At 42.2% G+C, this 15,326-nt stretch overlaps 1 protein-coding gene across 1 annotated transcript in view; it reads right to left on the minus strand.

Moving 5' to 3' along the window:
- The window catches only part of LOC122928127 (sodium-coupled monocarboxylate transporter 1-like), a 53,108-nt gene that overhangs the window by 23,615 nt on the left and 14,167 nt on the right, over positions 1–15,326 (minus strand). The window contains exons 8-9 of the mRNA XM_044280639.1: positions 8,494–8,582; positions 5,798–5,910 (exon numbers count right to left, since the gene is read on the minus strand). Coding sequence (XP_044136574.1) covers positions 5,798–5,910; positions 8,494–8,582 — 202 coding nt within the window. The remainder of the gene's footprint in view (positions 1–5,797; positions 5,911–8,493; positions 8,583–15,326) is intronic.

The raw sequence follows: 15,326 nt of genomic DNA on the forward strand, positions 1-15,326 counted from the left end.
ACTCAATAACCCGTAATGACAAATTGAAAATAGAATGTTAGAAATCTTTCCCAATTTAATGAAAAGTAAAAACTAAAATATTGCATTGACACAAGTAGTCAGACTCTTTAGTAGCGATTATAACAATTCTTCTCTGCAGATTCTCTCAAGCTCTGTCAGGTTGGATGGGGACTATTGGTAGACCATTTTCAAGTCTTTCCAGAGATGTTCAATTGGGTTCAAGTCAGGGCTCCTGCTGTGCCACTCAAGGACATTCCGTTGTCCATAAGCTACTCCTGTGTTGTCTTAGCTGTGTGTTTTAGGTCACTAGGAAGAAAGGGATGCAAATAAGCTCTTAACAAGCTCTGCCTCTATGCCACCAGATGTAAGGGAGATATCCTATAAGTCAATGTTTGACCCTTTTTTTTATTATTAAATCTTTATTGTTTTTATGAAATTCTTACATAATCTTTAACAATCAATTAATTTTGTTTTACACTATTAACAGCTTACATATTTCTTCCCACCCACCCTTTACCCGCTGCCTGCTCCTCCCCTGGAAAGGGGAAAAGAAAAAAAGAAAAAACCGTTTGGCTCTTACTCTCTCTCCGGGCCCCCGGGCCTCTACTCTTAGTACCCCTCATTCCCCGTTTTAACCATTTATGCCACGTTCTAGCAAATCTATGTTTTTTCATAGTAGAAATTCCTCTCTGGCAAGCAAGACTCTAGTGAGGTTCTCCCATTCCTTAACCGTGGGAACAACACTATCTCCCCAATGTCCAATAATACATTTCCTAGCCTGAAATAAGAGTTTAGATGCTATGTCTTGATGTTTAGGAATATCTATTTTATTCATCACCTCCAAAATACATGCTTCAAAATACCTAGGGACTTTTAACACATGATATTTCTCTATTCTTTCATTTACCTTTTCCCAAAACTCTTGGATATTTGTACATGTCCAAAGTATATGGAAATCATCCACACCTACATCCCCACATTTTTGACGACTAAATTGTTTGGTTTTGTAACATTTCATTAAAATCTTAAGGGAATAGTATAGACTGTATAATATATTAAATTGAGTAATTCTATGGGAGAAGTTATTTGAAACTCAATTTTTTGCCTATATAGCCAGTTCCCAAAACTCTTCCAATTGGGGGGTTAAAACATCTTGCCTTTTATGCATCAAGCTATTAACTGCTCTTTTTTAGCTTTTTGATGTAGCAGACATTCAAATATTTTAGAATCCAGGTTTCCCCCCGCAGTTAATTTGGAAATTTTGGCTAATGGTTGTGGAAGGGTAGCTATTTGTATTCCTTTTCCTAACGTCGCTTGCAGAGCTTGTTTCAATTGTAGATTTAAAAAAAACTCAGATCTTTATTACCCATTCCGTAATCATTTTTGAGCTCTTGATATGGAATTATATCCCCCTCTTTCCATACCTGGCCCAATTTAAAAATTCCGTATTTCCACCAGATTTTCTGTTCAATTGACTTTAATTCTATAAGGTGAGTGTTATCCCACAGTAAGGTGTCTATATGTAATCCATTCTGGGGCCACAATTATCTTGCTTCTTTCCATACTTTAGCCAACAGCTCAAATAACAATATTTTACTAGGTTGCTGTTGTGCTAGAATGCCAGCTTCAACTAATTGGAAATTAGATATTTAACGGGTTCTTTAGCCCTCTTAATTTCCAAAGACCCTGGTATAAAATTGTTCAGCGGATCGATCTGGATACAGTAAGTGATCCATGGGATCCCACAAACAACATAATGTCATTTGCATATAAAGCTATTTTTTCTTCGTGAGCAGCGAACCTGAACCCCACAATTTCTTTGTCTTGCCCAATCATGTCAGCTAGAGGCTCCATGGCTAAGGCGAATAGCAGAGAGGAGATGGGGCAACCCTGTCTATCCCCTCTGCCAATGTGTATGTTATCAGAATATTCTCCATTCAGTATCACCTTTTGCAGAAATTTCGGTGTATAATAACTTAACCAAGGAGACAAAGTTATCGCCAAACCCCATTTTCTTCAATGGTGCAATTAAAAAGGGCCATTCTATAGTATCAAATGCCTTTGAGGCGTCTTTGGTTACAATAATTCGTTCACCACAGTTTGTGGGTTCAAGTTGGGTGTTCACGAAATATCTCATTATCTTGTCCGTTGTAGTTTTATCTGGCATGAATCCCGACTGATCCTCATGGACAAGCACCGGTACTACCCTCTTAAGTCGACTTGCAAGAATCTTTGCTAGTATTTTATTATCAGTATTAAGTAACAAAATGGGGCCGTATGAATCTGGGAGGTTTGGATCTTTTCCAGGTTTTAAAATAAGTGCAACTAGAGCTTCTCTCAAGGAATTTGGCAGTTGGCCATTCTGACATAAAGATTGGTGGAATGCCCAAGTGATGGTTGACCTTCTGGAAGTTTCTTCTATCTGCACACAGGATCTTTGGAGCTCATGCATTGATAAATCGCCAGCTGTGAGACCTTATACAGAGTGGGTGTGTCTTTCCAAATCATGTCCAATCAACCGAATTAACAACAGGTGGACTCCAATAAAGGTGTAGAAATATCTCAAGGATTATCAAGAGAAATGAGAATGCAGTGATGGATCAGCTTTTCATTAATAATATCTCTTCTTTATACTTTTCTTCATTCAACTTTCCCTCAACCCTGACCACTCTCCCTGTCCTAGCCGCTGGATGCTCCAACCAGCATGTCACCACCATGCTTCACTTTAGGGATGGTATTGGAAAGTGCCTTGTTTCCTTAAAAATGAGGCCAAAACTTTAAATCTTTGTTTTATCAGAGTCCTTTGGGTGCTTTTTTGCGATCTCCAGGTGGATTAGTGGAATGCTGCAGTGACGATTGACCTTCTGGAAGGAATCTTTGGAGCTCATGAATCGTCAACTGTGAGACCTTATACAGACAGGCGAGTGTCTTTCCAAATCATGTCCAATCAACTGAATTAACCTCAGGTGGACTCCAATCAAGGAAATATAGAAATATCTAAAGGGTGATGTAGAAATATCTCAAGGGTGATCAAGAGAAATGAGAGACCCTCAAAGCTATATATTTTTTATTTCAGCACAAGGACGCAACATAACAAAATAATAAAAAAAGTAAAAGGTCTGCAGACTTTCTGAAAGCATCAGTTCTCCTTTGAGCTTAATGGTTATAAAAGTCTCTCTTTCAAGGCACAAGGTTTAGACAGGGCAAGAAGCAGCTGATTATCATGAAGGAACTGACTTCTTATTCAGTGGGGGTGAAGCATGCAGTGATCACCATCACAGTATGAAAACGAGTGATCACCATTGCGATCACTTGTCCTGTTTAGACAGCATGATCTAATGCCCAGAAACAATAATTTACTTGCCTATAGGAATGACAGATCAGCTGCACCTTTAGATGGGCAGATTGTTGGGAAAGAGTTTTTGCCAGAATTTTCGTCCCCGATAACCTGCCCAACTATTGGGCTGTGTAAACCCAGCATTAGTTAGAGGCAACAGATTAGGTAAACAAACACTCTCTTTGCATAGCAGGCTTTCTCTCTCTCTCTCCATCAAGCATTACACCCAACTCTCTTGGACGATATCTGATTTTCCTTTTGCTTGACAAGTCACCTTTTGGTGCTCTCCATATACTTCAGACAGGCATTGCTATAGGGCAGGGTGTCTATCCTTGTGGCTCACAGATGAACACTGTGCACAGGCACCTACACAGGTTGTGGTATATATTTCCTCATGACACACACTGGCATCTCTAGATACAGCATTTCATTGTATTGTACATTGTATTACATTGTATTGTACAGTGACAATAAAGGCATCTTATCTTATATCCACTGACTATCCAGGGTTTGTGGATTAAGGCTAGGTCTACACGACGACATTTGTTGTCGTGCGACATTTTGTTGCACCAATGTCGCGCGACAATTTTTATAATGGTGTCGCACTGCAACATGCGACATGTTGCGACTGCGACGCGACAGTCACAGAAAAATCCATCTTGTATGGATTTTCTGCGACTGTCGCGTCGCAGTCGCAGCATGTCGCATGTTGCAGTGCGACACCATAGACTGCCATTATAAGAATTGTCGCGCGACATTGGTGCAACAAAATGTTGCGCGACAAATGTCGTCGTGTAGACCTAGCCTTAGAATTACAAGTTAGCTATCCCTGTTCCAGGCTACCCTCCGTGCTTCTGCAGATGATCAGCTGACCCTCTAAAGTTATGTCCTAATTTGAAAGCACCACTCACCTCTACTTGCAAGTTAAGTAGCTTGTAGTTTAAGCTGGCTCTCTTTCTCCTAGCATCTCCCAACACTCTCTTGGCTGCCTTCCTGCGCCTCACCAAGAGGTCCTGTTGGTCATCTCTATTTATAATCTAGCAGAAACGTGCTCTATATCATCAGGACACCACAAGTGTGACCCCGTACACTCAACTTACACTCAGTCCAGCATGGCCGCATATCTGCAGGTGGTTCCTAACTGCATACAGTGCATTTGCATAATAAACAGTGAGGTTCAAATCCCACTTAAAGGGAACCTGTCATGTGGATATTTGATTATAATCTAACTAATTATATACAATCATTAACTACTAAAAAGTACCTTAGATGTATTCACTTACTGGTGTGACAGATGGTTACCCCATAATATACACACATGCTGCATGCTAATGCTGATTCGAGTCCAGCGTGATGTCATTGAGTCCAGCGTATATTTAATTCAGAGCTATAGCCACTCCCCTGCCCACCTGCTGCTGATTCATATGGAAACAAACTGTCATTCAGCAGCAGGTGGGCGGGGAGAGTCAGGAGCTCATGAATATTCATGACTCATCATTATCAGCTGGAGCTTTTCAATACAAGATGTTGGCAGATTGACTGGGTCAATTAAAGAAAGTGACCCAGCATTTTGCTAAGCGAATCAGTCACTTATTTATGTTGCCCTTAGTTAGGACACCATAAAACTGGTGACAGGTTCCCTATAAATGCATCATCCATTGACATCCTGCTTGAAGGTATATGACTTACAGTGACGTCACTCCCAAATACATCCTTAACATGACCTCTGTGGGCATTCAACCCACAGCAGTGCCGATATTTAATGAATAACTCCCTAGCATCTCACAGTGAAGTAAGGAACATCATAAATTTACAAAAATGTGGCCCGTCATACGTGGCACACAATTGCAGGTCACATACAACTAAGGTAGCATATCATATATCAGGTGCATTACTGGCACTTTCTCAGTCACAGAAGAGTTCAGCATGGATGATATTTCCACTGTAATAGGGTCAACAGTAAGCAATAGCTACAGAATATTATAATGGAAAAGAGCATATGATATCTTGTAATAGAGGGTAAGGTAATTTTCAACCTTATTACAGGTGTTCACTAACAAAACACATCTTGAACACCTTGAAGGGGCTTTCTAGGACTTTAATATTGATGACCGATCCTCCTGTGGGAGTCGCACTGCAGTAACCAGGCACAGCCACGTCACATTGTACAGAGCTGTGGTCTTCTGGTGTCTGGTTAAGATGCACAGTAAACTCTCAGGAGTCAGACACCCCAAGTCTCACATTGATAGGTCATCAATATTAAAATCCTAGAAAAAACCCTTAAATGCATATATGTAGGAAATGTATTAGTACAAAATCAATAAGGCAAAACTATGATTGAATCAGAAAATTTGCTTTGGACTTTCTGGCAGGCCCGGGTTCTAATTTTGCTTATCTCTGAGGAATGATATACTGTATATTTATGTAAAGTATATTGATATTATGTCAGTCTTATCTTACTTGTTCCTTTGGAAATCCGTGACAGTTTCGTCTCACTGAGAGATGGGAAATAAGGTTTAACAAGGTCTTCTACTGTAACAGCTGCCAAAGCATTAATACTGGATGACACAGTGCTGGAAAACATAATTAATAGTGTCCTTAGTTTTAACATTTCCCTTTTATAGTATAGTGTAGGCTGTATGTGGCTATCTTATACTACCTATAAAAAATACTAAAATTGGCCCGTTTTGTAGTCGGGTCCAAATTGATGTAAGGAAGGCCTGGCCAGCAGTAGCATATTGTGCACAAATACCACAGTCCATCACAAAATACTACCAGCAGAACAAAATACATCTCCAAAAACTTCCACTAGTTGGCTGTGAGGAGGACCCAGGCAGCCTCCTGGGCATTGGCCCACCAGGAAATTTCCCTGTAAGGTCTATGACCAATCCTCCCCTGATAGTAGTATAAACCTACAGGGATCTAGAGATATCATGATTGAAATGCCATATAAAAAAATGTACAGAAAAATATAGGAATACTGGTGCAAATCCCCCCCAACAACATATTTACATATTGTTTATGTCCCAAACACAAATGGGGCCTCTACATAACTTAGAAACACCTACAACCAGCCTAAATATACACCAGCTCCCTTGCTGGCATAGATTTAGATAATTTTCTATGCTTAAAACAGCCTAAAACTGACCTGCCTCCTTCCCCACCCACACCACGGCCCTTTTTTCTAAAACTGGCGTACGCAGCGTGGATGGGGAAGAAGTCGCAAATTCAGCCACAAATCCCCTTTGCAGCCGAATATGCAACAGATATATAGTCAGGTCCATAAATATATTCTAACATTTTTGGCTCTATACACCACCACAATGGATTTGAAATGAAACAAACAAGAGGTGCTTTAACTGCAGACTTTCAGCTTTAATTTGAGGGTATTTACATCCAAATCAGGTGAACAGTATAGGAATTACAACAGTTTACATACGTGCCTCCCACATGTTAAGGGACTAAAAGTAATGGGACATAATAATAATCATAAATCAAACTTTCACTTTTTAATTCTTTGAAGTCAATTACAGCCTAAAGTCTGGAACACATGGACATCACCAGATGCTGGGCTTCATTCCTGGTGATGCTCTCCCAGGCCTCTACTGCAACTGTGTTCAGTTCCTGTTTGTTCTTGGGGCATTTTCCCTTCAGTTTTGTCTTCAGCAAGTGTAATGCATGCTCAATCGGATTCAGGTCAGGTGATTGACTTGGCCCTTGCATAACATTACACTTCTTTCCCTTGAAAAAATCTTTGGTTGCTTTTGCAGTATGCTTTGGGTCATTGTCCATCTGCACTGTGAAGCGCTGTCCAATGAGTTCTGAAGCATTTGGCTGAATATGAGCAGATAATATTGCCTGAAACACTTCAGAATTCATCCTGCTGCTTTTTTCAGCAGTCACATCATCAATAAATACAAGAGAACCAGTTCCATTGGCAGCCATACATGCCCACACCATGACACTACCACCACCATGCTTCACTGATGAGGTGGTATGCTTAGGATCATGAGCAGCTCCTTTCCTTCTCCATACTCTTCTCTTCCCATCACTCTGGTACAAGTTGATCTTGGTCTCATCTGTCCATAGGATGTTGTTCCAGAACTGTCAAGGGTCTTTTAGATGTCGTTTGGCAAACTCTAATCTGGCCTTCCTGTTTTTGAGGCTCACATCTTGTGGTGAACCCACTGCATTCACTCTGGTGAAGTCTTCTCTTGATTGTTGACTTTGACACACATACACCTATCTCCTTGAGAGTGTTCTTGATCTGGCCAACTGTTGTGAAGGGTGTTTTCTTCACCAGGGAAAGAATTCTTCTGTCATCCACCACAGTTGTTTTCCTTGGTTTTCCAGGTCTTTTGGTGTTGCTGAGCTCACCGATGCGTTCCTTCCTTTTAAGAATGTTCCAAACAGTTGTTTTGGCCACGCCTAATATTTTTGCTATCTCTCTGATGTTTTTTTGTTTTTTTTCAGCCTAATGATGCCTTGCTTCACTGATAGTGACAGCTCTTTGGATCTCATCTTGAGAGTTGACAGCAACAGATTCCAAATGCAAATAGCACACTTGAAATGAACTCTGGAACTTTTATATGCTCATTGTAATTGGGATAATGATGGAATAACACACACCTGGCCATGGAACAGCTGAGAAACAAATTGTTTCATTACTTTTGGTCCCTCAACAAGTGGGAGGCACATATGCAAACTGTTGTAATTCCTACACCATTCACCTGATTTGGATGTAAATACCCTCAAATTAAAGCTGACATTTAAAGCACATCTTGTTTGTTTCATTTCAAATCCATTGTGGTGGTGTATAGAGCCAAAATGTTAGAATTGTGTCGATGTCCCAATATTTATGGGCATGACTGTATCTAATCATAAATGACCCCCAAAATTTTGAAGCTGGCATATCAGTTCTTTCTTAGCTGGCAAGAGATTCCAGATTTGAAAATCAATTTAACAGTAAGTTGTGAATTTGTCAATTTCTCAGTGCCAAATGCAAGAGTCTGCAAGCCTCGGTAGATCCGGAAGAAGGGAAATGTTGTAAACCAGGAGGTAAGAGTGTAAGACAGAGATAATATAACCACTGCCCATTCTGGACCATTTTTCAATATAGCATGAATATAAAGGTGATGAAAAGGAACATGTTTTACCTTAGGGTTCCACTGTATGCACAAGCCACAAACAATCCAGGAAGTCCAGGATAATCACGCAAAATGTCAAGAACTAGATAAGGCATCAGCTAAGGGTGAACAAAATAATATATCTAGTATTATGTACACCCTAGAGTATATATAATAATACTAATAATAATAATAATAGATATCGCAAAGCTTTGTGCATATGAAAGTGCTTTTAAAAAGGTTTCAGGTTTTTAAAATACAGTTCCTGAAAATGAAAAAAAGAGGCAAATTTATATATATATATATATATATATATATATATATATATATATATATATACTGTATATAACGTATACCACCATGCAAATGTTTTAGGCAAATGTGAAAAAATGCTGCAAAATAAGAATGCTTTAAAAAATAGAAGTGTTAATCTTATGTTGGCAATCTATGCCTGCTGCTGTTCCACTCCTCAATTGGAGCATGGGCCTTGCACCACTTACCAGGCTACTTCCTCTTCTTCCCAATGGCCCAGATCCATTTCTCCTTCTCTTGCTGCTGATATTGGGTGCATATACTGGTGTCCTATATGCTCTTCATGCAGGCTGTGTTCTGATCCTGGTGCCAACCCCTCTTCCTTTTACCTAAGGGCATGTGGCATGCTCCTGCTGAATCTTAAAGGGCCAGTGGGTGTGCTCTAATTTGTTCTGGGGAAAGACTGGCTACCTATGTACCGTTCAAGGCACCTTTCCTAGGAGGAAGGTGCCTGAAATTAAGGTATTCTTGCTTTCTAGTCCTAGTAAAGGTATGATTTTCTGTTTGCCATGTACCGAACTCTGCCTGTTTACTGACTCTGACCCTCTGCTCCCTGCCCTGACTTCTCTCTTTTTATCGTATTGACCCTCAGACTTGTTTTACGGATATGCAGAAACTCTGCCTGTTTTTCTGACTATGAGTATTGTCTGTTCTTTTGGTTCTTCGCACTGAAGTCTCTGGCCCCCATGGGTCAGCTGACAACTGCACCAGGACTTGTCTAAAAGGGAGCAGCTTGGTAGCTCCCTTGAAGTGAAGATCCATGGCATATATACTAAACATTCAAAACATCTTCAGACCTTCAGACCCTATCACATTTTTCAGATTTTGTTATGTGGCAGGCAGCCTTTTGTTAAAAAGAAAAAAAAAGTTTCCCCCATCATTCTGCCATTAATACCCAATAGTGAAAACATGAAAACAGAATGTTAGAAATCTTTCCTAATTTATTGAAAAGGAAAAACTAAAATATTGCATTGACAATAATATTCAGACCCTTCACTTAGTACTTCACTCAGTTGAAGCACCTTTGGCAGTGATTAAAGCCTCCAATCTTCTTGGGTATGATGCCAAGAGGTTTGCACACCAGGATTTGGGGATTTTCTTCCATTCTTCTCTGAGGAGTCTCTCAAGCTGTGTCATGGTGGATGGGTACCATCGGTGAACAGTCGGTTTCAGGTCTCTCCAGAGATGTTTGAGTGGGTTCAAGTCAGGGCTCCGACTGGGCCATTCATGACATTCACAGAGTTGTCCACAATCCACTCCTGTGTTGTCTTGGCTGTGTGCTTAGAGTCATTGTTTTGTTGGTAGGTGAACCATTGGTCCAGTCAAGAGCACTCTGGATCGGCTTTTCATAGGAATATCTCTATTATTTTTTGTGCTATTCAGCTTTCCCTCAACGTTGACCAATCTCCCTGCCCTATCTGCTGAAAATCAACCCCAAAGCCAGATGCTGCCATCACTATGCCACAATGTAGGGATGGTATTAGGCAGGTGACAAGCAGTGCCTGGTTTCCTCCAGAAATGATGCTTAGAATTAGTAGTGTAACTATAAATGACTGGGCCCCACAGAAATTGTTTTAAAAACCAGCGGTGTCTTTGCACCCCCTTACTCCCGTGCAAACCCCACTCCTGAGACTAGTCAAAATTGCTGTTTCAGACTAGGCAGGCAGCCGCTCAGTTTGTTTCCTGCACATATACACTACGTGCAGAATTATTAGGCAAATGAGTATTTTGACCACATCATCCTCTTTATGCATGTTGTCTTACTCCAAGCTGTATAGGCTCGAAAGCCTACTACCAATTAAGCATATGAGGTTATGTGCATCTCTGTAATGAGAAGGGGTGTGGTCTAATGACATCAACACCCTATATCAGGTGTGCATAATTATTAGGCAACTTCCTTTCCTTTGGCAAAATGGGTCAAAAGAAGGACTTGACAGGCTCAGAAAAGTCAAAAATAGTGAGATATCTTGCAGAGGGATGCAGCACTCTTAAAATTGCAAAGCTTCTGAAGCGTGATCATTGAACAATCAAGCGTTTCATTCAAAATAGTCAACAGGGTCGCAAGAAGCGTGTGGAAAAACCAAGGCGCAAAATAACTGCCCATGAACTGAGAAAAGTCAAGCGTGCAGCTGCCAAGATGCCACTTGCCACCAGTTTGGCCATATTTCAGAGCTGCAACATCACTGGAGTGCCCAAAAGCACAAGGTGTGCAATACTCAGAGACATGGCCAAGGTAAGAAAGGCTGAAAGACGACCACCACTGAACAAGACACACAAGCTGAAACGTCAAGACTGGGCCAAGAAATATCTCAAGACTGATTTTTCTAAGGTTTTATGGACTGATGAAATGAGAGTGAGTCTTGATGGGCCAGATGGCTGGATTGGTAAAGGGCAGAGAGCTCCAGTCCGACTCAGACGCCAGCAAGGTGGAGGTGGAGTACTGGTTTGGGCTGGTATCATCAAAGATGAGCTTGTGGGGCCTTTTTGGGTTGAGGATGGAGTCAAGCTCAACTCCCAGTCATACTGCCAGTTTCTGGAAGACACCTTCTTCAAGCAGTGGTACAGGAAGAAGTCTGCAAGGTAAGAAAAACATGATTTTCATGCAGGACAATGCTCCATCACACGCGTCCAAGTACTCCACAACGTGGCTGGCAAGAAAGGGTATAAAAGAAGAAAATCTAATGACATGGCCTCCTTGTTCACCTGATCTGAACCCCATTGAGAACCTGTGGTCCATCATCAAATGTGAGATTTACAAGGAGGGAAAACAGTACACCTCTCTGAACAGTGTCTGGGAGGCTGTGGTTGCTGCTGCACGCAATGTTGATGGTGAACAGATCAAAACACTGACAGAATCCATGGATGGCAGGCTTTTGAGTGTCCTTGCAAAGAAAGGTGGCTATATTGGTCACTGATTTGTTTTTGTTTTGTTTTGTTTTTGAATGTCAGAAATGTATATTTGTGAATGTTGAGATGTTATATTGGTTTCACTGGTAAAAATAAATAATTGAAATGGGTATATATTTGTTTTTTGTTAAGTTGCCTAATAATTATGTACAGTAATAGTCACCTGCACACACAGATATCCCCCTAAAATAGCTAAAACTAAAAACAAACTAAAAACTACTTCCAAAAATATTCAGCTTTGATATTAATGAGTTTTTTGGGTTCATTGAGAACATGGTTATTGTTCAATAATACAATTAATCCTCAAAAATACAACTTGCCTAATAATTCTGCACTCCCTGTATACTGTATATAAAATAATTGTATAATACTATTGAGTAGGCCCTGACAATAAAATCTTTTAGTCCTCCTCTTGGATAGGCCCCTTCTCAAGTAGGTCCTAAAAGAATCTGCTTCGCCTATAGCTATGCCCCAGCTTAGAATTGAGGCCAAAATGTACAATCTTGGTTTAATCAGACAAGACAATCTTGTTTCTCACAGTCTTAGAATCTCTAGTGTATTTTACTGAGGAGCGGCTTTTTTGCAGCCACTCTGCAAAAAAAAAGCCCAGATTGATGGAGTGGTGGTTGACCTTCTGTCAGTTTCTCTAATTTGTCCACAGGATCTTTGGAGCTCCTCCAAAGTGACCATTTTGTTCTTGGTCATCTCTCATAGCAAGACCCTTCGCCCCCAGATTATGCAGGTCGGTGGGGCAGCCAGCTCTAGGAAGAGTCCTGGTTGTTCCAAACGTCTCTAGTGAACATTGAGTGCAGCAGAAATGTTCACACAATCCTGTCCCTGAGCTCTACAGGCAGTTATTTCCTCCTCATGGCTTTGTTTTTGTTCTGATATGCATTGTCAGCTGTCAGACCTTATATAGACAAGGGTGTGTATTTCCAAATCATGTCCAATCAACTGAATTTTACATAGGTGGACTCCAACCAAGGTAATGAAACAACCCAAAGATGATGAAGAGAAATGCGTGGCCCGCATAACTAAATTGCAAGTGCAGGATCTGAATACTTATATCCATGCAACATTTTTGTTTTTCCTTTTTGCAAAAATTTCTAAAATTCTGTTTGATGGATAGTACAAGGTCGCAACATAACAAAATAAATATATACAGTATATATACATATATATATATATATATATATATATATATACATTAGGAAGGCGGAGGTTCAGCCTGCATTTGTGGGAGGGGCATCTGCCCCATTTGTTCATCGGATCCCTCAACCTGGCACGCGTCTCTCTCATGCTTCCGGGGTAGGAGGAGCTGCCTCTTCGTCTCCCTTTATAGCCATTCCGGCTATCGCCGCTGTCTTTCTGCCGCCAGTACACGCCGTTCGTCAGGGGTAAGTGGCCGGTTCCCCCCCCTCTGCGTTTTTTTTTCCCACCACTTACCCCTTGGGCTTGGTCGCACTGCCTGCGGCCCCCTCACTGCCTACTTCTCTCTGCCGGGGTTCATGCCTCCGCTCGTTGCGTGCGTTCCACCGTGGAGCGCACCGATGTGCTCGCCCCTACTGCAGCCGGCCTGGCAGCCGGTAGGAGCACGCTCGCGGGCGCCCTCTGCCACTTCCTGCGCCACACTGCAGCTCTCCCACCCGAGGCTCTTGCTGGTCGGCCGTAGCATGGGCAGGGGTTATTTTTGTTTTTGCTGGATGTCACCACTTTAAATCGCACTGCCAGCTGCTGTTTCTGTTACACAAATGTCCTGAGCTTATGTATGCTCTGCAGTTTACAGAGGCGCCAGGTCCCTGTTAGTTGCTCTGCAGGCTACACTGGTGTCATGTCCACATGAGACGCTCTGCGGCTTTCACTGGTGAGTGAGTTGTACCGCACAGGACACCAGTGCCTTTTCCATATGCAATGCTCTGCAGCTTACAGAGTTTCTATTTAAAATAAAAAAATACAGGGTTGGCCCTGCCCCAGGGTAGATTGTTTGACGGTCAGGGCCGTCCCGGCGCTTCATGGTGGTCTTGTTAGCCTTGGCTTCACCTAGAGTCTTTTTAAGTAAAAAAGAAAAAAGAAAAAGAAAACATTTTTATTTATGTGCCTGTTTTGTTTTCCTTTAAAGGGAACCTGTCACCAGGATTTTGTGTATAAAGCTAGCACATCCGCAATATCCAGTCCCCATAGCTCTGTGTGCTTTTATTGTGTAAAAAAAACGATTTGATACATATGCAAATTAACCTGAGATGAGTCCTGTCCCTGACTCATCTCACATCCAGGATAATTTGCATATGTATCAAATCGTTATTTTTTTACACAATAAAAGCACAGAGAGCTATGGGGACTGGGTATTGCGGACATGCTAGCGGCTATCTAACAACCCATGTCCTCAGCTCTATACCCAAAATCCCGGTGATAGGTTCCCATTAAGCCTTTATCTCTTCCGTTCTTTACTCCTCATCTCACTTAGTGTTTTTCATCACCCCTTGACTTGTCTAGTTTCAATTATTACAAAAAAAATAAAAATAAGGGGGGTTTCTATCTTTGTTTTCCCCTCACTTCATGTCTTTCCACGGTCACCTGGCACGTTCTTCTGGTCCTCTGTCACGCCGCTCAGTCTTTGTCTCACCACGTTATCAGGTTGCCTGATAAGCTCATTATCATGTCGTCAATAGTCGCCTGTTACGTCCATTGTTTTGTCTGGTCCCCTGATTCGCTCAGGTTTGTCTTGTGTTTTCAGTCATCTCACACGCTCACGTTCTGGTCTCCTGGCACGCTCCGCAATTGTCTTGTCACGTTGTCTGGCCACCTGGTTCGCCCAAGGGCTTGTCTTCTCGTTGTTGCCTGGTACGCCCAGGTTTCGTATCGTCATGCTGTCTGGCCACGGTTCCGCTCAGGCTTTGTCTTGTCTTTGTTCTCCCTGCACCTACAGGTTCCTTTTTCGTTTCTCCGTTTTGTTATCTGGCACTCCCTGTCTTGTCATTCTGTTTGGCTGCCCGGTACGCCCAGGCTTTGTCTCGTCTCTGTTCGCCTGGTACGCCCAGGCTTTGTCTCGTCTCTGTTCGCCTGGTACGCCCAGGCTTCGTCTCGTCTCTGTTCGCCTGGTACGCCCAGGCTTTGTTTCGTGTCCCTGCCGGTTCACCTGGTACGCCCAGGTTTCATCTCGTCTCCTACGCTCAGGCTTTGTTTCATGTTTTCTGTCTGCCTGGCACATCCAGGTTCCGTTTCGTCTCTCTGTCTCACTTCCTGTCCTGTCTCTCTATCTGGTCGCCTGGTACGCTCAGGCTTGTTTTATCTTCTACGTAGTCACCTGGCACGCTCAGGTTCCGTCTCATCTCGCTGTCTAGTCGCCTGGCACGCTCAGGCCTCGTACTTTTTCTCCTCGCACGGCCATTGGCTGGCCAGGTTTTGTCTCGTCCTTTCTGTTTCCTCCCTGCCACGATAGGCTTAGGTTCACATCTCCCTTCGTCCGGGCCCCCCCCCCCCCACTCAGTAGTCCAGGTTCTATCCCTCTTGCAGGTCCGCCACTGGTCATCTTCCGCCACGATTCCAGACTCCTCCTGCTCATGTTTCAGGATTCCGGGTCTCGTGTCCACCTTTTTCGGCTCCCTTGGTTGAACATGCACCCAGTAATCTGCCAATCTGCTGGT

Source organism: Bufo gargarizans, chromosome 2 (assembly GCF_014858855.1).
Source record: "Bufo gargarizans isolate SCDJY-AF-19 chromosome 2, ASM1485885v1, whole genome shotgun sequence".
Taxonomy (NCBI): Eukaryota; Metazoa; Chordata; class Amphibia; order Anura; family Bufonidae; genus Bufo; species Bufo gargarizans.